This window comes from Alligator mississippiensis, chromosome 8, assembly GCF_030867095.1.
Source record: "Alligator mississippiensis isolate rAllMis1 chromosome 8, rAllMis1, whole genome shotgun sequence".
NCBI classification, from domain to species: domain Eukaryota; kingdom Metazoa; phylum Chordata; order Crocodylia; family Alligatoridae; genus Alligator; species Alligator mississippiensis.
This window is the reverse complement of record NC_081831.1, coordinates 5,537,746-5,560,052: the sequence shown is the minus strand read 5'-3', so window position 1 is coordinate 5,560,052 and position 22,307 is coordinate 5,537,746. Positions and strand designations below refer to the sequence as shown.

Genomic DNA, 22,307 nt, shown 5'->3' with positions numbered 1-22,307 from the left:
CTGAAGGCTGAGAAAATGGTGTGTGAGACCCGGGGCTTTAGAAATCAATTAACACCTGCTGCCCATCCTGAGCCATTCTAGTGTGTGTGTGTGTGTGTATGTAATATGCCAATTCCCAAAAAACAATCCTTTAAATACCATTTTTAAGCCACCAACATCAAACCCCCCAAATTATCTCTATTTGGAAATGCTGCAGCAATGCCTCATGGAAGTGCTCGCATTCTCCTCTCTGTATGGGTTGAACTCCCTAGTTAGTGACCTGACTCTTGTTGCACAACAGTTCTCGGTGAAAGGGTGGCAGAAGAACACATCCCTAGATGGAGGGTGAGCATCCGAGGTGGCGCAAGCAGAGGTCCACTAAAGTACTGCACCCGCCTATCCAAATGTATATGTTTTTGTTTCTTGGGCATTGGCTTTTTGATTAACAGAAGAAATATTGTTCAAAAAACACCTTTTTGTGGGAAAACCTTACTTTTCAATACAAAAATAATTTTGACAGAAGATTAACTAGCGCTACCAGTCCTACATTAGCATGTGTTCCTACTATCACCCTATTAGCTAGAGACAGATCCTCTCTCAGCTGCATTTCCAACATCAGTGTCACGGTTCAGCCATTGTGCTGTGACATGGGCTCAGCTCCCGTAGCAGAAGGCAACATTTGTGCAATGTTTGTACCACATGAATCACAGACTTTCCTTCCCTCTTTCTGACTGTGTAATGCAAGTTTCAGGAAATAAAATGGATGGGTGAGTGTTGGTTGGCCTTGAGAGGAGAGAGGGTGAGAATAGGATTGAAAACACCTCTGGCGACTTCCATTTTGTTTCTTTTCACTCAGGTATAGCACCTAAACTCTATGATTTTTCCCTTTTATGCAGCAGCATTTCCTTCAGGTGGGAAGTTGGAAGCTGACTCAGGGATCAGCAATGAACACTTGTGTCTGACAATAGTTGCCACCTCGATCATCCTGTCAAAGAATGGATAAGTCCCCAGAGGGGGTGATGATGTTGACTCATTTTCCCATAAGATCTGCCACTTTTCCCCTCACCCCTAATTGTCATCTTCTATTCTTCCCCTCTTGCATCCTTTCTTTCAATGTAGTTGCCCTTCAAGAGGGGAATAATGTATTTGTACAGACTCAGTTCAAGAAAGCATCCCATTTCAGGAGCACTTGCAAGCAGGTACTTCTCTTTCTTTTAAACAGATGTGCGAGCGCTTTCTTGAACTGGGCCCCTACTGTGTTTATCTTTTTATTTTGCTGCATGGTGCTCATAGCTCCTACTACAGCATGCAGGCAGGGGATGCTACAGGTGACTTAAAATGATGATGATTTTTGTCTTTTCCCTCTCTGTGTTTGTCAGGCCATGTTGTCCGTGCCATGGGGCTGCTGTTGTTGAGTTAGGTAGGCCTATGATTACTCTTGGGTGACTTCCTCTGGTGAATTAGTTCATACACCCAACTGGGTGTCAGTCAAAAAGCTGAGGCTGTAGAAGTATTGTGGGCTCTTAACAGTCTAGTACCTGAATCCTTAAAGAAAAACAGCAGGGGAACATTGCCTTCTTCCAATTGCTTAGCTGCTGCTTTGCCTGTTGCGTCGTTGACCTCTCAGTGCTCTTGGAATTGGACATAAAATGGGGGGAATCTGTGTACTGAGTGAGACAACCAGGGATATTGTCATTTGGAAGTTGTCATTCTCACTTATTTTCTTGAAATAAGGGGCACCTGCACCATCCTTCTTGTGGAAGTTTTCCCCTGAAGCTGGCTTAGTGACTAATGATCTCCGGAGGTGACATCTGCCCTTGTGCAGCGAGCCAGTGCAAGGCATACATCTGGGTCTTAGGGTGGGAGTGTTTGCATTTGCTGCATTGCCGTGTCTGGGGAATAGGTTGGGTCCTGGGCCCCTGCTAGTTGCATCGTGGGATTTTGCAGCTACGCTTCAGAATAGTACCAATGTGCTGGTGACACACAGACCTTCTCAGCTGAACGGATGGTGGCCATAGCACAGTGCTTAGCACGTTTGCTTCCTTTTTGGCACATGTGAGGAAAGAGAAGACCTGCTTGGAAATGAGTGTAGAGGACAGGCTTCCAGATCGTCCGCCACTACCAGTGGGATGGAAGCTCCCAGGGCAAAAGACCAGCACTCTGTCGCTTCTGCCAGAGACGGCACTTCCAGCGACCTGAAGGCAGGGCTTTGTGAGAAGAACCAACATCTACCATTGTTTCTGTTGAGCTTTATGGTCCTTGGTGTGTGACGGACATTGGAAAAATTACTCCCAGGGAAAATGCGGTAATGCAACAATCATAACTGACTGAGCAGCCAGTAAATCTAACCAGGGTTATTGCTAGATTTTCTCTGTGGCCACCTAGATGAGGCATACAAATTAGCTGTAATGCCCTCGCTCTCCCAAGTTGTTTATCAAGACTTCTAAGGCATCGTTAATATTCCTCAAAGGCCGTGTCTCATTTGAAAGAGGTTGTACTGTGCCTTTGAACCTAGGCTTAGACCACTAGGATGCAATCTAATCAGTCGATGAACTCCTACCTTTGCATTTTAAATTACTGGTAAGTGGAGGTTAGCTTTGCAGGCCGCAAAGTATTTATAAATCCAGGCTTCTCTCATGCCAAAGTTTTGGGTGCTTGGGTCGCTTTGAGTAGGCTGATGGATGTGTGCGTGTAAAACTAATTATACTTAAAGCACCATTGTAAAATTTCAAGGCAAATGTATCTGGCCTCCCACCCTTCATTATTTAGATGCACGGAAAGCATTCTCGTTGGGGAGCTCTTTCCTGTAAAGCTACTGTTTCTCCACACTGCGGTTACTACAATTTATCTCAAGTTGGCTGATGTCCAAAATAACTTTACGCCCACACATGCTTCTCTAGGGAAGGCTAGCGTGTTAGAATGAGAGAAATCTAATTCGCCGCCTATCTTCTAACGAGCTCTACCTGATCTGAAAACCAACAGCCCTGTGAACTGCTGCTGCCTCTCCCTTCTCTTTTTGTTAAGCACATGTGTGCTACATGCTTGCACGGTATCTGGACGCAGCACTTCATTTCCTACGTTGTGCTGACAAGCGGAGCGAAGAGCTGCAAATGTTTCTATCCTTGAGAGCTGTTGTCCGGAGACTGTAAAGACCCTTTCAGGTGTTGGGCCTATATTTCCTTTTCATTAAGAGCAATATTGGGAGAGGCAGGGTAAGGGTAGAGGACTGACTCAGTTACATACCTCCCGAGTACAGAGTAATTTGGAGAGTCTTGCATGGAGGATACTGTATAAATCTACCCATCATAAACGTCAAGAAATGAAGCTTCACAGCATCTTGCGAGGTAACCTTGCTTCACTTCGGTTTCCACACTGGGGTTATGCTCCTGATCCCAAAGCATATTGAAGTCACAGCTGCTGAATAAGGTAGCTCAGAGCTGTGATCTGAACAGCTGTGATGATGGGGACTGTGTGCACCACATCCCTGATCTCCGGATGCCTCTGCCATGCTGAGCGCAGCACAGAATCGGAGCCGCTGCCCTAGTGTGAGTCGACAGAGCTCCATCGTCTCTCCACGCAGCCGTGGGATGTTAGGAACAGGCTTCCCTATCCCACCACTCTGCTTTGCAGGTGATTACTTGAAATCTGAAAAGAGTGGGAGGCTGGGGTGGGAGAAGAGATGAAACATTTTTAAAATTGTCTGTGCTAGAAACTGCATGCATCTGTAGCATCCAGCAGCCTAAATGGCTGTGCGTATGTGAAAGAGAGCGCAAACCCAGCCTATTGGGGTATAAAAATAACACAAGTAATGAACTGAGTAGGAGGTTCAGCAACTACTACCGTTATGCAGGAAAGAACTTGTCTCTCAGCCTGTCCCCCACCCTCAGACCAGAATTACTTTTGGATCCTAAAAACCAAACTTCGACACCCAAGAGGTGGCAAATTAGGCATCGTCCAGCAGGCATGCAGGGGCTGTGCCTAGCGATAAGGGAGGAGGGGCAGGGAAAAAAAAGATGCATGTCCATGCTGAAAGTGCTAAAGCAAGTGCGGAAGGAAAAAAACCGTGTCCTCTGTCATTGCAAATGCGGTCAAATGAATTCTCATTACAGGCAGAGGTGGCTGAGGAAACAGTGAAAATGGGATATAGACTTTAAAATTGAAAGCAAAACAAAGTTGTGATGTTTGTTAATAGGATGGATGGGGGAAAGTGTTTGAATTCATTGCACAGACAAAGACAAAGAGCAGTGAGATGTCATTTTGAAACAAGCTGAGATAGAGGTGCAAGGGAACATGTTTTGTATGGCACTATTATATATATATACGCTCAGTAGAATCCACCTTTAAGAGTCGTAGGGAGCATTCATGAGCTAAGCATAAGAACTTTCTAAAAACATTTCTGGAAACTGAAACTCTGACCCAACATGGTCGAATCCTTAAATATCAAAAATTATACAGCCCCTTTCCTGGTTCCGAAACAAGAAGCTGAACATGCTCGCTAAAGGGAGGAATCCATCTTGTTTTGCTGCTTTGCCATTCAATCAAGTACCGGTGCTAGCAGACACCATGTGTACCTGAGCTGAAGATGGAATAGCTGTAATGTCAGGATTTTTAGCATTTTATGAAAAAAAAACAAATCACAATCTCTAGGTAAGAGAGAGCCACAGTGATTTCCATTTTGGGGACAAAATTGTAGCATTTGCAACCATGGAGAGTGCATCTAAGCAGGTAGTGATTCCTGGACTTTAATGCTTACGCTTGCAAAAATGGTTTGCTATCCGAAGCACATGTCCATTCCCTGGCAGATCAGTTCAAAGGAACAGGGAAGGTGTTTCCCACATCTCTGGCTTTCTTTGTGAAAACTCACACAAGTGATTTTCCACACTTTAGGAATAACTCAGGAGCACCCCCTACTTTGGTGACAGGGCTGCGCTTCTGAGTAGGCAGGTTAATGAAATCACAGATGCATCCCATAAGTTGCATACTTCAATGGAAATAGTTAAATGCCTTTATATTGGGGAAGCTTCAAGACACAAACGAGAAAAGCATGATACTTATGTTGAATTGTTACCGCAAAGCAACGAATGTCTCTTGAAATGTGTTCAAACAAACCGTTCTGTTTAGATAAATGGGAGGGGGGCTGTTTCTGTTGTTACACTTACCTGAAGTTCCTGCTATTAGTGTGTCCAAGTGCTTAGTCTCATTGTCATTGCTGAATGCCTATAAACACTGATCACAGCAGTGATGTTGACTGCAAGATGAGCTAGGAAAACTTGATCCCTTAAATTATATGTCTTTAATGTAAATGTGTAGCACATCTTGTACAAACTGCATGACTTGCCTAAGTGAAGTGTCATGACAAAAGCAGAGGCCAGGTGTACAATTGCACACATTGTCCAAAAAGTTGTAGGGAATTTAGCATTTCTACTAAAATACAAAAAATGCTTTAGCCCTTTGCCACACTTGGATTGTGTGGACTATTTCCTGCTCTGAACTATCCCCAGTAAATGAAACACTTTTGATCTCTGTGGAATTGAGCGTCTTGTCAAATGGCACTGCTGAATAGTCTGTTTTAAAGCACCTAGCATTTATTCAGGCGATTCTTGCCTTTGTGTTTTCAAGAGCTAGTCACCATACAGGAATACGGTTTCACTCGTACTCATAGATGTGAATAATAATGTTCAGAGCCAGTTATGTGCATTTCTTTGTGTGTACTTTGCCTCATTCTTTTTAGCGTGTGAAGACCTCTCTCGTGAAGGTAGATGCTGGAGGCTGATCTAGACATTTTGTATTATCTCTACTTCCTTTTGGATGAGATGTGAAGAGGTGGGGAACTGTTGCGTCTTTTTTTTGGTTCGTTTTTGGGATCTGTAACTGAATTTGTACTAGCTAAATCCTAAATGGTCCACAAAATCCCTGGAAATCTTCAGGTTAAAAGACTGAATTTTGGTTGTGACTATTACAAAACATAATATTTACAGCTGATTTAGCTAAATTGGGTGTTCCTCTTGGTTTACCTGTCGGGCATTTTATGTGGTGTCACTCCATAAATGAAAAGAGAATAAGTGTCCTGAAATCTTGGTCCTCCTGATGCTGGTCTCCATTCATTTCAGTAACATCACAATTTCTTTTCTTGTTCCTGACACTGGTATTGGATCCAGAGAGGTACAGGTAGGTAAAGCCATGCTCAGTGGGTGCAGAAATAGGGTTGTGTAGGTCCCTTTGCAGGGTCTGGGCCTCGTTTGTGAAGATTTCACCAAAACAACATTGAGCAACAGTCTTTGCCTACCACTCCCTTTTGACAAAATATGTAGTCATAATTGCTCTACTTAATCTGTGCTTTGCAGGTGGGTCTTGTGCACGTCTTCCCGAATCGGGCCCTTATAACCTGATCCTGCACCACTGAATCAACAGGACTTTGGCACTGTGTCCAACCCTGAATGAAGCCCACATCAAACTCTGTCTGAGCATAGTCTCTAAATTACATCTCATCAAAACCTGGATGTGAGTTTGGAGATGGCTAAACCAAGTGCCTGGATTAACACAACTACATGGCTTGGGGGAAAAGTTGAAGCTGAGGTAAGATCCATACTTGGCTCTAGGGCAGGGGTTCCCAACCTGTGGTATGCATCCCCTTGGGGGGCCAGTAGCAAGGAGGAACGCCAATTTAATTTTCATTATAATAGCACTTGGCATTTAAGGAGTTAAAATGTAAATCATGCTGGTAGGGTACCTGGGCAGCTGGTAAATCTGGAAGGGGGTTTGCAAGAAGAAAGTTTTGGGACCCTCCGCTCTGGAGCAAAGACTTCTGCCACTGAAATGTCACAAAGGACATGCACCAAAAAGAGAACACCACATAATGATAGATATCTTTATTCATACACACTTGCTTTCAAACTACAATTCATATTTAACAAAAGCATATCATGCAAGCAAATATTACCGTATTTTTTTTCTTAATTCTTACAAACTTTAATCTTTACATCAAGCGTGCCCGCTATACTTCCAATATATTTTGTTTTGTTTTGAGAAATGAACGGCCTCTTCATATTTTTTTCTATAATATCTTGCAATTAAAGAAGAATACAATTCTTTTCTTCCCTTGGATTTTACAAAGTTTGGGTCTTAAAGTGATGTTCAGCAGTATAGGTAGCATTATCCCTTCTTAAAAAAGATCAGAGGATGTTAACCTTAACGAGCAAGGACTTCAGATGCTTTTGCTGTATTCTACATTCTCTGGCTAAAAGGTTATAATACAAGTAATTGTGAGCTGCATATTTAAGCTTAAGAGGCAACAAAGGTTTCATTTTTTTTCCTTACATTCATAATAACTTGAAGTTTGATCGCTTCCCTCTCTTTCTGGGGTAAGAGAGTTACAGTGTTAGACAAGTGTATCGTTACAGCAAGACTGCTCGTTCTGGTTTGGATCTGGCAAAGCGCTCGGTGGGACCAACGTGTGCATCTTATGGGCAAGCAAGAATTTATCAGCTTTGCTGAACAGGGATGGGTTTCATTACATGCTGACTATTTTGCTGCTTTGCAGCTGATGGGCTCAGTCCTGCGAGCTACTGAACACTAGTCCTGAAACCAGTAAAATACTGAAGGGTGTTTTACAAGTGTTTTTGAGTCGTTCCATTGGTTTTAATGGGACTGCTCATGTGCTTCAATTTAAAATACATTCATTAGTACTCTGCCATACCAAGGTCAGAGCAATTGAGCGCCTTGCAGGACTGAGCCCTACCGCGAACGATGCCCGAAGAACAGCTGTTCAGTTGGAGGGGGGCAAACTTACGTTTTGATCGTCTCAAAAATCTTATTTTTAAGATCTTTAACAAGGATTAAAGACAAATCTCTTTTATTGCAATGCTTAATTCTTCCTTAAAAACTGTAAAAATTGAAATGGTATTAGCTGAAGACTTTCTGGTTTTCTAGGCAGAAATTAATGACCAAATCTGCTTCCATTGACATAAATACAGGTTCTTATCTCACTGATTTACACCTAATCTGACTCCCAGGGAAGTCACTGGCGAATGGGAAGTTTCGCCACCAGCACCTCCGGTGCTAATAGAAATTTAGAAGGAAGTCAGTGAAGTCTTACCAGTAAAACTGGTGTGAAATCCAGCATGGCTACAATAGAGGCAGGTTAGGAAGCCCATTATCAAAAGTTGTTGCTGTAGGCTTTGGGTTTCTCTGTTTAAAATCTATTTTAGATGTTACTGAAGTTTTACTAAATCTTGATGGAAAGAGAATATAGTTTCCTAGGACTGTTTTCCTTAAATGTGAATTGTAGACAGTGTCACAGACAAGCCAAAAAAAAAGCATGAAGATAGTTGAAAGCAGGATCTGGTTAAATTACCAGCTGAAAAAAAATCCTCTTTGGGCCAGTTGTAAACAAAACATTTCTCCTTTTAATTGGGAGATGTTACTGAGCGTTACTAGAAAAGACCTGTGACCGTTTTATTTAGCCACGAGGATTTTGCTCTACAATAATCAATTCTGCTAAGACTTCCATTTACATTTTTTTTTAACCATACATATCTCAGAAGTTGGAAAGCAGGTAGTGCAACTGACTTCTACACACTCAGAAAGCAACACTTTACGTTACTATCCGGCTTGAACTAATCAGAGCAAAGCTGGACTCCAGCTCTTATAAGAAATATCAATGTTTGTTTGTTTTAAATGGTTTTTAGAAGAATTACTAAAGTTTTATATAAAAAAGTAGAAATAGCATGGTATATCCAGCAACACCATGTGACTTGAATAAACTGATTTGATATTACAAATTATAATAATACTTACATAACACCCTTTATAGTAAATGTATTAGAAACATTAACTAAAGCAGTCCTTACATTCACAAGTTGTTGTGAGGACTAAGTAAGTATTATTATCCCCATTTTACAAATGGGATAACAGGCAGAGAGGATAAGTAATTTGCCCAAGGCCACAGAGGCAGTCAGTGACAGACCTGGGATTAGGACTTGTGTGCTCCAGATCTGCACTCGCAACACTAGTGCAGCCCTCTCTTTGGAGACTTTTCTTGCAAACAGGAGGGCTTTAGTGCAGGTTATTCATAAGGCTGTTTAATTACCAATCATTACTGGCACAGTTATTAGGTGATATGAAATAGTGCATGGTTACAGAGTCAGTATTTTATATGACTCTTGAGCATTTCAGAGTTTCTAAGATTATGAATTGAAGAAAGCAGCTTGGCTTCTATATATCCTGTTTTACTACCCTGTAGCTAAATGTTTCCCTACCTGTTGCACAAAGAAACCAAGTTCTGGTATTTGTCAGAGATCTTTGTAAAGAGATGAAACCCGGGTACACTAATGATTCCTGGGAGTAAAAGATAATTAACAAAACATTAACTCTTTCCAGAAATTCCCTGGCAGTTTAGCATGGCTACTATAAACCGAATATCGTAAATATGATTCCTACCAGTTTCGAGGATTTATCACTGGTATTTATCAAATGGGGTCCCACGTGCGCTGAATGAAAACTTGACCCGCCAAGTGTTATCAGTAATTTCAGCCTGGGGCTTTACACTGTGCCTGTCCTGCCAGGAAATGAGTGTTTCAGGCTGTCTTTTGTAGGAGTACCAGGGTCTTCAGAGAGACTCGGTATGCAAGGCAGGAAGGACTTTAAATTACCACCGTGTACGTGTGCTATAGGTTACTCTGGAAACGGATGGATGGTTTTTCTGAATAGAATTTTCTATGGCATTTATGTCTTGTAAAACAAGCCTCATTTTATTTCTGCAAACTATGAAAAGATGCAATTTCCCCACATACAGAAAGACATTTCTGAACTGGACTGAGCTGGAATTGTAATTTTTAGGCGGGCATGGGAACAGACTGCAGAAAAACTGGTTCTTTCTTGCAAACTCTTTCCCTACCTCACCCATGTATTTAGTTCCGCTGAAGTCAATATGATGTGAATGAGGACTTGAAGGGTGTTATCCCCACAGCAAAATCCACAGGGTCAGCATGAGGCCTAGAGTCCAGCACTGAACTGCTTGCAAAGTCCTTGAGAAGCCTAAGAGTTACTGAAGTTGTCCAAAGGCCCCGTGCTAGTCCTTTGTATAGGGGTAGGTTCATCCACCGCTAGGAAAACACTCGTTCTATTTATTCTAAAGCTTATTCATCTCTATAGTCGTTCCCTGTCTTCAGCTTGAGATATGGGGGGTGTTATATCTACAGAAAGGTTTTCACAAAGCATGACGTGATATGCCACTTGTTACTTTCAAATAATTGCTTATGCAAAGTTTGTCTGTGGTGCAATGGTGAGGCTGTTGGCTTCTACTACTGGGAAGATAATTATAAAACCACCACGCATTGGTGGGATTTGATTTTACAATCTCATTAAGTGCAGATTAGACGAACATTTCTTTGGAATGGTTTCCCCAGGGGAACCCTGCATTGAGCAGAAGCTTAGGCTGGATAAGGGCTCTGGGGATCCCTTCCAGCCCTAACTCTCTGAGTCTGAGAAAGAAGTTGAACTTTTTTTCAAAAAACAGATCTATCTAAGGGAAGTAAGTTTTGAATTTTAGTCCAGAGCAAAGAGCCTTCTCAATTGAAAGTTCACCGTGAATTCAAGGTTTTGAACAAGCTCTTAGAACACCTCTGCATTTATCTACCTTCAAGCCAATTAATATACAATATTGATTGTTATCTAAAAGCCCACAGTGTTTTCACAATATTTCTCAACGTTGGCAGATCTCGAGCTGCGCTTGCAACTCCTTTTAAAATCAAGGGTAGCAGAATGCACTTGGGATTTTATCCAATTGGCTAATTAGAACTTCTGAATGCAACATTGTTTCCGTTCTTCTTCTATAAGTTTTCTGATGTAGCCTTCAAGTGAGGGGAGAGAAGTTCAAACTTAATTGTCCTCATTTTTAATGTCAATGAATACTTGATAGCCAGGTCTTGGAAACAGCTAACATGGAAATAAATAGCTGTAATGAAATAGCATGAGGACCACTCTTGCTGCACACTTCCATTTTTTTTCTATTTATAAATTTCCACGTAATGGGCAAACCATTGGATGCACCTTGTAAACCTGTGTCTAAAGGGGTGCTCCAAGCAATGTGATGTGATGGATGTGACAATGGCTAAGGCTCACATCCATTTAGTCCCTTTTTCACTGCTTTGCCTAATATTGGGCACATCTACACATTGCCGTACAGCGACATTGCTATGGTGTTGTGCTTTCGTACTTCCTTTTGGAAGTATTAAAGCACGGCGCAGTACAGGCGGTTACTGAACCGTGTACATGACACATGGTAAGATTTCACCGCTATGTTGCCATAGCGACATGCTATACCAGGGGCGTGAACCTCTGCGGCGACCTAGCTGACGATCACGTGTAGACCCATGTGACTGCAACATTGCCATAGTGCGCCATATAGTGATGCAGCGCGGCGCTACCTCGCCCTAGGGCAACGTGTCGATGTGCCCATAGTCTTGTTCTTGCAGGACGAGTGAGCTCATGGTATCTTGTTAGCATTACAGTTGCCTACAGAAGAACACGTGAGATGTCACAAACACTGAAACTTTGAGGTAACAAGGTCAGAGAGGACTTCCTGCTCCTAATTTTAAAAGTTGCAGAGTAAATGCAAGTGCTTAAGAAAAAGTATAGAAAATGAGCTAAGCCCTGAATAGGAGTTTTGTTTGGATGTTGGACCCGTTCTTTGTCCTGCTCTGCCATGGACTGCCCTGTTTAGTAAACACGAGTGTGCAACCAAAAGGATAGACCTCCACTTCAACACTGACATCTGATCCTGGGGCAGAAAGACCTTCTCTAGCTTACCTAACCCACTTGATCTCCTGGCCGTTTTTAGCATGGAGCCGTTCTACTTGGCCTCCCTGGTTCTCTTTTCTTACCTCTAGCTCTCTTGTGCTTTGATATTCCTCTCTGTCTCTTCCTTTTCACAGTTTCTTCATTACCTATTATCCAGATATCACCCACACAGATAGCACCGGCTCCTGTCATTTTAATGAGTGACATTAAGAGTCCACAGCTATTTGAAATATAATTAGTCCAAGTAATTATATGCCAGGCCTACTATCATCTATGGCATGGTATCCTGCTATCCCTATCCTGTGTGTCAGGTTAAATGCTGGTAAGTAACTAGAAAAATTATAGAGGATTGCAAAATACTGTAAATGTTAACACGCTTTACATTGAATACCCACTTTTTAAAAGATGCATGAATGACAAACAAGAGAACTCCTTCTCTGGGGTAGTTTTTAATATTTTGACACGGAACAATTTTTCAGTCTCTAATGTGGCTTCAGCTTCGTTTTAGTATTTTCTGTGGTTGGGCAATAGCCCAGGTTCTGGTGCTGACCATAGTGTTCCTCCCTTGCTTCTCTATGCTTTTAAAAGGTTCAGTTCTCCAGTAACCGGGGCTTCTTGTTGATTTAAGGTCCAGTTGTGAATGCATTCACTCAGGTGTGCAGTGAGCCATCTCAGTGATCATACCGGGACTAGGTGTGGGTCAAATGAATTCGTATGGAGAATGTCCACACTAGGCATCATTTACATGCTAAAATACAGCTTTTGAGAGCGGAAGAGGTGCATTAGTTTTAAGCCTACTTGATTTCACCCACTGCTAGCTGGACTGCAGTAGCCAGTGAGTGACCGATCACTTGCTAAGCAATGACTGTTTCTATGAGGAAGAATTTGCAAGATTGGACCCTTTATGTATAGTGTGTGTTTTTTTCCCCACCTTGTTTGTCTGGGTTCTTTTGGCACGGTTTAAATGCTTTGTTGTAATAAAATGGATAAGTGAGTTGCTCCCCCCATTACAGGTTTGGATACAATTGTAAGTCTTATGGCAAATGTTCTACTTTGCATGAGAGTATGTTTGCATGCTGGAACAATGGTCATCACTCTGCATGCAGGTATTGAGACAACATGCTTCTGGCATTGACATGCACGTCCAGAGGCAAACAGTGCCCAAGGTTGTTAACATTACCAAGGCAAACGGATTTCAAAGAAAAGGAAAACACAACAACAACATCATTTTACATGCTGTAACAAAACTAAAATATGCACAAAAGTATTTACTGATCTTTGAATCAATATGTTCTAGTAAGTGCTAAGAGGAAATATCAATTATTTTTACCAGGTGATGGAGAGGAGAGGAGAGGAGAGGACTGTATTTATTATGGTGTCTATCATTGCAAATAAGGTGTTTTGCTCTTTTTTGCAAGTAAAAAGCAGACATGAAATGACAGCCAAATCGACTCCTGTATAAAACCTGCAGGTAGCCATTATTGTTTACAAGTAGATCTACATTAAAAAAAAACCTAAAAAACCATAATCTATGCCATTGAAACTATCCAAAAATAAAAAACCCCAAAATGAGAGCAATAAAACATTAAACTAGATCTAAATCATGTCATTCAGAACAAGAACCTTCACAAATATAGCACAATTTTGTTTTTATAAATTTTTTATAATACGCTTTATATTTGATGCGATTATGTCAATATAGATTTGCTTATTATTAACCCTTATTATTAAGGTTTGTCACTAAACATGCAAATTTCATTGCATGAAGCATCTGCAAAACGTTAAATTCCCTTCAACTGATAAAACAACTTGGCTGTTTGTTTTTTTTCCTTATTGGCTCCATTATTCCACAGCTCCAGCAGTTTAAAGAAATGTTAAAAGGGATGATTTTTTAGAAAGTCTCATTTTTATTTTCCTAAGGATCCTGGGAAAAGCAAGAAGTGACTGAGCTACGTACTTTCAGTAAGTCACTGCATAGAGTGCTTTCACTTACCACCCTACCCTGCATCCTATTAAATATATCCAAGTAGGGCACATGCAGTTACAGTTCTGTTGCACACTTAGCTAAATGACAGGTTTTTGGGGGTTTTTTTAAACAGCAAAAATATTTTTAATGGGACTGGCTAACAACAAAATCATGAATGCTGTAAATTAAATTAGTACAACTAAGAATGGCACCCTGGATCACAGAATAATCTCATGGAGATTAAAGTAATAGAAGTATTATTATTATTAATATTATTATTATTATTAAATATGCAGTTTCACTCTTGAACTAACATCTGTCATTTGCAATGTTTGAAAAACATCTGGTCACTATTCTGTTCTTACATTCGTCTCTGCTTCACATGATCAATTGACAAAGCCCAAGAGTCTGACTTTATTTCGTGTTTTTAAAACAACTGGGTTTTTTTTTTGGTTTGAAGTTTTCCACGATGCCCTCCTGGTTACCCTTCCTTTTCAGTCTCTTGTGCTATCATTCTATCGGGAATCACCGGGAAGCCCTCGAGGAGGAGCGGTCCCTCGGGGCTAGGTGCTCGCTTCTCATGCCATCTGCATTAAGATCGGAAGGCTTTCCATTTTACGGTGTTTGGGGATTTTTAGTCCACTCTGTGCTTTTTAAAAAAAAAAAAAAAATCCCCCCCAGTGTGGTTTAGTTAAAAATTCCAGTGCTAGTGGGCAAGGGGCGGACGACAACGGAAGTTTATGAAAGTATTATAACGTACCAAAAAAGTTTAACTTTAGAAGAGTAACCTACAGCCAGTAGTGACTTCACGCTGAATGAATGGGCACTGTATATTACATGATCTCTAAGACATATCTCTGTTGCAAAGTCAAATCCTTAATAACTGGCCTTTTTCTTCCTCCTATGCTTCTAACCCTACAATTTTGAGGCCCAACTGGAATCAACAAGGCAAAGGCCTAAAAATTCTAGGATTAAGGACCATTTCCCACTGTGAGGCTTGTTCGTATCGGTAAGGTTCATACACTTTGTAAGAAGGGGTGTATGAACTGTGGGTTGATGTACGAGAACCCTTCAAAATCTGTTTGGTCGATGTTGGCAATGACCAGCTGATCGGGCGGCGTTAATACTGGTTGTCCTCTGGTAAAGAACTTGTCAAAGTTTTCAGCACCTTTGCCACACTGTAAGAGGGAGAAGAAAAAATTAGAGAAAGACCATGGCACTTCACAGCTCCATCTCTTGGCAAATTATTAAGGATGGGGGTTGTTTCCCCACATTTGACAAATAGCCAAGATATAATTTTTCTCCCTGTTTAAAACCCAGTGCAAAGAGAAGAGAAAATGAAAGTTATAACACATGGATGGTAACGGAGCGTGGAAAGTAAGAAAGAAAATAGCACTCCTTTTTCTAGTCCATTTGCACAGGTAGCAGAAACGGAAGAGGCGTAAATACTGAGATCCACTGGCATAGAAAAGAACACATAAAACAACATTTTCAGTGAAACTACACCAGAAACAGGACACTTTACCTCTCGAGTCATTTGGTAGATTTTCAATATTTCCTTCTGTAACCACTTCTTAAAGTACACTCTCAACCTGTAGATGGAGTCTGGTTCTCTGTTGCTCATGTAATGCCTGGGATACTTTTAACTTTAGGAGAATTGTATTTTCTCAAATGTTAGTGTAAGAGAAGAGTTGGATCCATTTGCCACAGGGCATAGTGTGCATACTGGAAGCAGAGTTGAAATTTGTTTGGTTAAGGTATTATAACTAACCTATCTATACCTTCATCTCGCAAACGTGCACGCGTGTGCTATGTGTGCTTCTCCATTCTCTTAAGTCAGGCTTCTTATGTGCTTTTAACTGAACACTAGCAAAATGGGTGCAGGTCACTGTACAGTGTTAATACGGACAATCCCCACCTAGCACTTTTAATTGGTTCCTGAAAAACCAAGCGTTAAGCAAAACCGAAGCTTTTTGGTGACCCAAGGTGGTGACTGCAATTGTTTTTAATGGCAACCACGAGCGTTATAATGAAACTCGCTGAGCGTTAAGTGAAATCGGGAATCAATTAAAAATGAGCATTATAGCAAAACAGCATTAAGCAGGGGTTGCCTGTAACATATTCTGTGTCGCATACATTGCTGGTGTCAAGTTTACCTCCACATGTTCATAATCTGTGGCATAGTAGGATTGCACCCTACTATTTATATTTAAGAAGTAAGGGTGAAATTCTGTTCCCCTTACTGTGTGTAAGTGGCAGCTTTCTAGCTAGCTACCTACCTGTTTTTTGCCCCTACTGTTATGCTGTGGCTGTGTTAGCATGCATGCATACACTGTATGCAACTGGCTGGACATGTGCATGTGTACTGAAGTGTAAGTCATGGAAAAATGTGGGAAGAGAGTGAACCCCACCACATTTTATTCTCCCTTAGCTGAGTAGTTAGCCCAGAGACCCACGTTTTAGGCCCCCTGCCTTGCCCAGAAGACGTCTAAGCCTGCATTTCTTGTATTTCCCAACACAGTATTAAATCTCCTCAGTACCAGCTTGGCATCATCCAGACACTTCTCCAGTGCTGCTTTTGAACCCAGTGCCCTTTACACTTACTAGTCTGTGGATAAGAGAGACAATGAGCACTACTGGGAGAGACAAACCCAGGACCTGCTCCTTTCTGGGGCAGCAGCTGCCTCACTGAGCCACATGTCCTTTTTAGTCTGCTTTCTGGCCTCATCTCTCTCCCTCTTGGCTACCTGGAGGCCACCTTCAAAAGGCATGCTGAAGAAAGACCCAAGCAATGGCCAGTTTGTGGCACGGGAATTCAGAGTATTCAGCTGGTCAGGCAGAGATGCAGGTTCAAACTCCCTCAAGGTAAGGGGGGTGTGCAACCCTGGGTGCATGCTTGAATGGCTTGGCTAGCGGGGCTAAAATACAGGAGAGCTGTCCTCCAATTCCAGAATTTAACAGCCACTTGTCATAGGTTTATAGCTTGCTACATTTTTATGACTTTGATGCAAGTATATGTCCAGAACAGGTTTGTGTACATTGCTGCATACTTGCCCGATGAGGGCATGCACTGTGCTTCATCTGTGCACAAAGCTTTATACATTCACGCTGCATGGGAAGTATAATCAGTACTGGCTACCCATTCACTGGAAGATCTCTTCTGAAGTGACATTAGAAGATTGCACTATTACTGCTAAAAATAATTCAGTGGAGATGCATGGAGGAAACCTAATGCTCCCCCTACCTTAGATGAAAAAGCAATGTCTACATTCTGGGGGAACTATCATGTGAATAAGATTGCATGCATTAAGTATTATTGGATATTTGAGTCTTCTTTGTATTACAGAGGTGGTAGTTGCAACTGCAGGAGTGTGGATTAAAAGTTCAGGCACTGGCATCTCCCAATAGACAAACCACTAGAGCAGTGGTGTCAACCTTTTAAGACTTGGAAAATGCCAGTCTCTAGCATTTACTAATTTTTTGACTACAAATACTAGAGTAATTCTTCTGCCGCTGTGAACTCAGAAAGACCACAAGAAGTCAGAATGTTTTTAACACCCAACGTGTGTGGTACCCCCTGGAACGACACCCTGGTTTAAAATCACTGTACTAGAGTATTACAGAATTTGCACTTGTGGAAATGTGGTATTCGCCCACCAACAGCCCTCCTGGAGGCACACACAAGAACAGTGTCCCATCCTTGCTTCTTACGTGCAGTCTACTCCTTATTTAATCACTGAAGTCCTTGTGGCCATTGCATATACAGAGGTAATTTCAATCACTCCCATACAGTACTGTGGAAGCTATGATCACCTGTCTCTCTCCAGGTTTTGACTGGAGAGCCAAAGAACTGAATTACCAGTGTGTGCTCCAGATTGACTCCCCAGTCAGAGGGGAAGTCAAGGCGGTGGATGCATCCTAATAACAAACAGAGTAAGTACATTGCTGTTATGGGCTCAAGACGCAACAATTCCTTGTCTGGAGTCTAACAGGAAGGACCTTCTGTTCCTGGCGGCCAGGCGTGCAGTTATGATCTTGTGCGTGCATCAGACTGAAACTGAGTCAATTGGAAAATGAAAGTGAAGCACTCAGGATTTCACAAAAAGGAAAGCTTTGAGTAATGCAGAAAACACTCAGAGAGCAAAGTTGCATTAAAGGCAAGGAGAAAGGAAGGGGAAATGGAAAGAGCATATTAACCTGGTTGGGAGAAAAAGAATGCTGATTTGAGGAGAACTGGATTTTGAATATCCTGAATGGTACACTGGGTTATTTCAATACTCTTTGGTTTTACTAGTGTGTGGCAGTATTAAGAAAAGGACTACCTGTGCTTTTCCTCTCTGCTGATTTCTGTAAAGTTTGTTTTGTTTCTTGTTTTTGTAGTGTTCTTGGGAGTTTTATGTAACTTTTGCTCACTAACTATAAGAATCAAGTTTGCATTCATCCTTAGATAAGAATAACATGCTAGGCCACTAGAAGTCCCCTTTACCTTGGAAATAAGAGAATATTGTTCATGAAGACCCAATCTTTAAATATACAGATGGTCTATTCAAGCAATAGATGGTAACATAACCCTGTGCACTATCCATAGCATATCCATCCATCCATATTACACTGATGCAAACTGGAGGACAGAAGGAACTGGAGGAATGCAAGTGGCTAAACGACAGTTTATAGGTTACTTTGGCAACAGCTCACTATAATCTTCCCAGTTACCTTCTAGCACATACGTAGCACCTAACACATACTAGGAACTTCATCACAAAAGTTGAAATTGAGCTGCAACGAATTCTTCACTGTATTGGGTAGAAGATGCCTTGTGTCAAGTAAGCTGTACACTCTAGCGTTCACAAGATAGTTGTTCAGTTTATTATCAGCACAAGCAGAAAAGCACTCCAGCTGATTAAAGAGAGGTGTTAGTTTGCTTATTTCACCCAAGTTTCCAAAGATGTGCTCACCGAACACCTCGATGCCCGCTGAAGCCAATGCATTTTGGTACAGCAGTGCTGAAGAATAAGAATGAATAAAATTGTAGTGAAGGGGTAAAATTGTCTGAAGACCTGTCGCATGAAAACAACAGAGCCCCACCATTAGCATTCGAGGGATTTGCAAGCATGGCAGTCAATTCAAAGTCCAATCTTCCAGGAAAGACTTGTTTTCTTTCTTTTTCTGTTTTTAAAGAGCTCTGAGAGAGTCTTTCAGGTTTCTGAAAAATTGTGCCTGATAAGGTTTGACTGGGCTTTTCCAAAAGGTAATAGAAACATATTAGCTGAAGTAAGGAAGTCGAGCCATTACAACAAATTTTCGCCAGTGGAAGTCTAACTGCTTGGCTCCTGAATCTTATTACCACGCAGTTCTGATAACGGGCAGAAATCTCGACTCCTCCGTCTGCCCTGTACCTGCTTCATTACTGCTGGACAGGCTGAATAAAGATATTCTGAACACACGTCGGATGGTGACAAAGCCCCCAAGCTGCTCATGTTTTTGTCAAATACCAGTAACATTGCAAAAGAACGTAATTAAGGGCCTACACTTGGTTTGTGCTTTGCTGCTTAGTGGTTTTAAGGCAATGTCGTATACAGGGATGGAATGGGGGATATTTATGTTCCTCGACGAATTGCTAATAGTTGACCCGGAGCTAACTCTGTATTTAATGAAAGGCAGCATCTTCCTCTGCCTGAGCATTACCTGCCCGTTGCACATTCTGCATGTATGGCTTTGGCATCTTTTCTTAGCAAATGTGTCTCTAAAGGAGCTTTTCCAACCTGCACTCTGGAATACTAAAGCTTCTACATATTAGCCATGACCAGCAACTTCATTAAGTCCTGCCTACACAGCTTGCTTATGGCCACTCAGGTTCACTGGTGAGAGCAACATACAGAGTGCTTGGAAGGGATGGGCCACAAACTTTTTTTAATTCTGTCATCAATTCCTTTTCAGAAAGGATTTAATTTTTACATGGTGTTAAATGCTGCTGGCATGACTTAAGTCTTATCAGCAATTCTGAATTTTTCATCCAGATGTTCCATGAGAAGCCTGATTGCATTTATTACTGCTTAGAGTGTTCAGACAGCAACATTATTTGCATCATTAGCTTGTCATTAGATATCAGCTTTATGTCCTTTCGTTTTCTGTTTCATGGCACATGTTGTCTAAAACTTACCAAGAGACCCTCCTAGTAGTTGGAAACTTACTTCCTGAAAAAAAAGGGTTTGGTTCCAGGCTCCTGGGTTCAGGTCCTTTTCTGAATAGCTCTTAATTGCCACTGATAATTATGTAAAGTTCTGCATCTTCATTTGGGGTCCTAGAATTGTGTCTAATTTATCCCCACCCCCTCCACCCCAATTATTTCCTTGGCTTGGATTTCAAGACTCGCATGATGTTGCTTGAATAGTCCTGGATCTGTGGAGTTTGAACTCCCGTGTCATTCAAGTTATGCACGAGGCAGTGAGTGCAAGCTAGCCCATGCTGTACGTACTCCGTGGATAAATGAGGAATTCGGTCTCTGAGGCTATCTGGCATCTTCCACAAGCATAACATTGACTTAGAATAGACTAGTAAGTAAATATAAATGAGCAGTGGCATTTCTTCCCCTGTCCTGTTCTGACTTTCTCAGGAGAAGTTGGATTGGTTTGTCTGTGTCTGTCTACAAAGCTCTTCCAGAAGAACTCAGCTGAATCCAGCCCCAAAGCTCCTCTACCGCAGCTGAGCTCTCCATACGCTGACACTACACCCCTCTGCTGCATGGATAAAGGCTGGCAGAGAGAAAGTATAGACATCCCCATGCCTTCTGCTGCCTTCTCTGGTCCCTTCAGCAGCTGGTAGGCTCCCAAGGTGGCATTTGTGCTCTGGTAGCACAGCTGCTGCTGTGGAGCCACCTGGAGCTGCCAGGAACAAGGCCATTCATTAACCTGACTGGTCTTCCCAGTAGGCTGTAACTAAGCAATACATTTCCTGGTGAGACTAAAAGCCATTCAGGGGGACTGAATCTCCAGAAAGGGAAGTGGAGACTAGAACTAGAAGACGAGGCTAGGCGGGAGGAAGAGAAGATGAATCCTGCAATGATGTTGGCTAAGACCCAAAGGACTCATACAAGGGGTAAGGAGGCTGAGCCAGGAGCGTGGGCAAACGCTTTTATTTTCTAGACCATTTTGTAGCTCTTGCCTGGCTCCAATAAAGCACGACTGGTTGGTGAATTCTGTGCCATCTCTGTGTTACTTGAAGTGCCACAAAGATCACAAAAAGTGAGACGGTTACCCCACGGTCCACAGTTCCAGTGGGATATGCAAAAGTTACTGGGGGCAGTGCTTGGGAGAGCTGGATTACTCGGGTCTCAGGCATTTGGACTGCAGAGTCCCCCGTCTCAAAGGGGCGCTAGACAGAGACCTGCTATCTAAACAGGATGCTCAGCTTCTGCCCACCCCCACAAGCCTTCGAGGATGTAGGATCTCTTCAGAGCCTACCCTGAAGATCTCAGCCAGAGGTGCAGCAGTCAGAAGGCTTTACCTAAAGACCTACCTCTCTCCCTTTAGTTGAATCCTCAGGAACACTCCACATTTCCGATCTAAAAGCTGAAACGCTAAGAAATATCTCTTACGGTCTAAAATACTTATAAATGAAGATGTGTAAATCACTGTGGCCACAAGAGGAATCATTTTTAAGTCCTGCCCCCGATGGCAACTGGTCTCTCACCTCTGTTCACGCACCCGTCACCACTGGTCAGTACCGAAGTAATAAAATGCAGCGCTAGCCGCAGTTACTTTAGCAACTCGGAGCCAATCTGCACCAGGAATTATCTCAAATCTTGCAAGAAAAGCTATCCTATAGGAGTTTTCTAGCTTAATTTTGGGGATCAAAGAAGTTTGGAGGAATTCAGACATTCGCTGGTCAAGTAGCCAGGAAGCAGTGGGCCGTCCCAGCATTGAGGACAAGCACCCAGGCTAGGGGCGCCATGCTAAGACCAGCTAGAAGTTTCTTCTCGTAGCTGCCCTCCGTCTGTAAAGTCCCAATCTGTACTGGGACTGGACTGTTCATTATTGGCAGTGTGGAAAAAAAACAGGGCTAGAGACTGTTGTACAAGTATTATGTCTGCCATCGTATGGGTTTTCCTGTTATGCTGGATCAAGTGTGGTGGTTGTTTATGAGTGATAAATGGGTACTAAAGCAGGACTGAGGAAACCTCCTTTCTTCAATTTTTTTGCTTGTAGTGAAGGTGAAAAGTCCTCTTTAGCAAGATAATCTATCAGCAACAGTCAGAAAAATCCCAATCTGTAACGGAACTGATTATTTAAAAAACCAGTTTACACCTTATCCCTTGCGAGAAGTATGTCTAACGCTGAACTTTCAGGATGCTTTTCAGCAAAATGGACGTGGTTTTCTTTTAATAGTTTATTCTGAGGTGTGCACATTAACATGGTGGTGTTTGGTTGTTCCAAATGAGAAATGCATTTTCCACCAAGGACAGGACTTAATTGTGCAACTGTCCAAACATCAAACATCACTTCTCTATACACAATGTACCTCTCCTCTTGAAGAGCACCTATTTAAATAAAGGACACAATGGGCC

The 22,307-nt window shown here is 42.1% G+C and overlaps 1 protein-coding gene across 3 annotated transcripts in view; it reads right to left on the bottom strand.

The window, feature by feature from the left end:
* Positions 1 to 6,833: 6,833 nt before the first annotated feature.
* Positions 6,834 to 22,307, bottom strand: part of PRKCA (protein kinase C alpha) — a 319,404-nt gene continuing 303,930 nt past the window's right edge. For all 3 annotated transcript variants that reach the window (XM_059732039.1, XM_059732041.1, XM_059732042.1), the window contains one exon: positions 6,834 to 14,922. In XM_059732039.1, the coding sequence (XP_059588022.1) occupies positions 14,761 to 14,922 (162 nt within the window). In that variant the 3' untranslated portion in view covers positions 6,834 to 14,760. The remainder of the gene's footprint in view (positions 14,923 to 22,307) is intronic.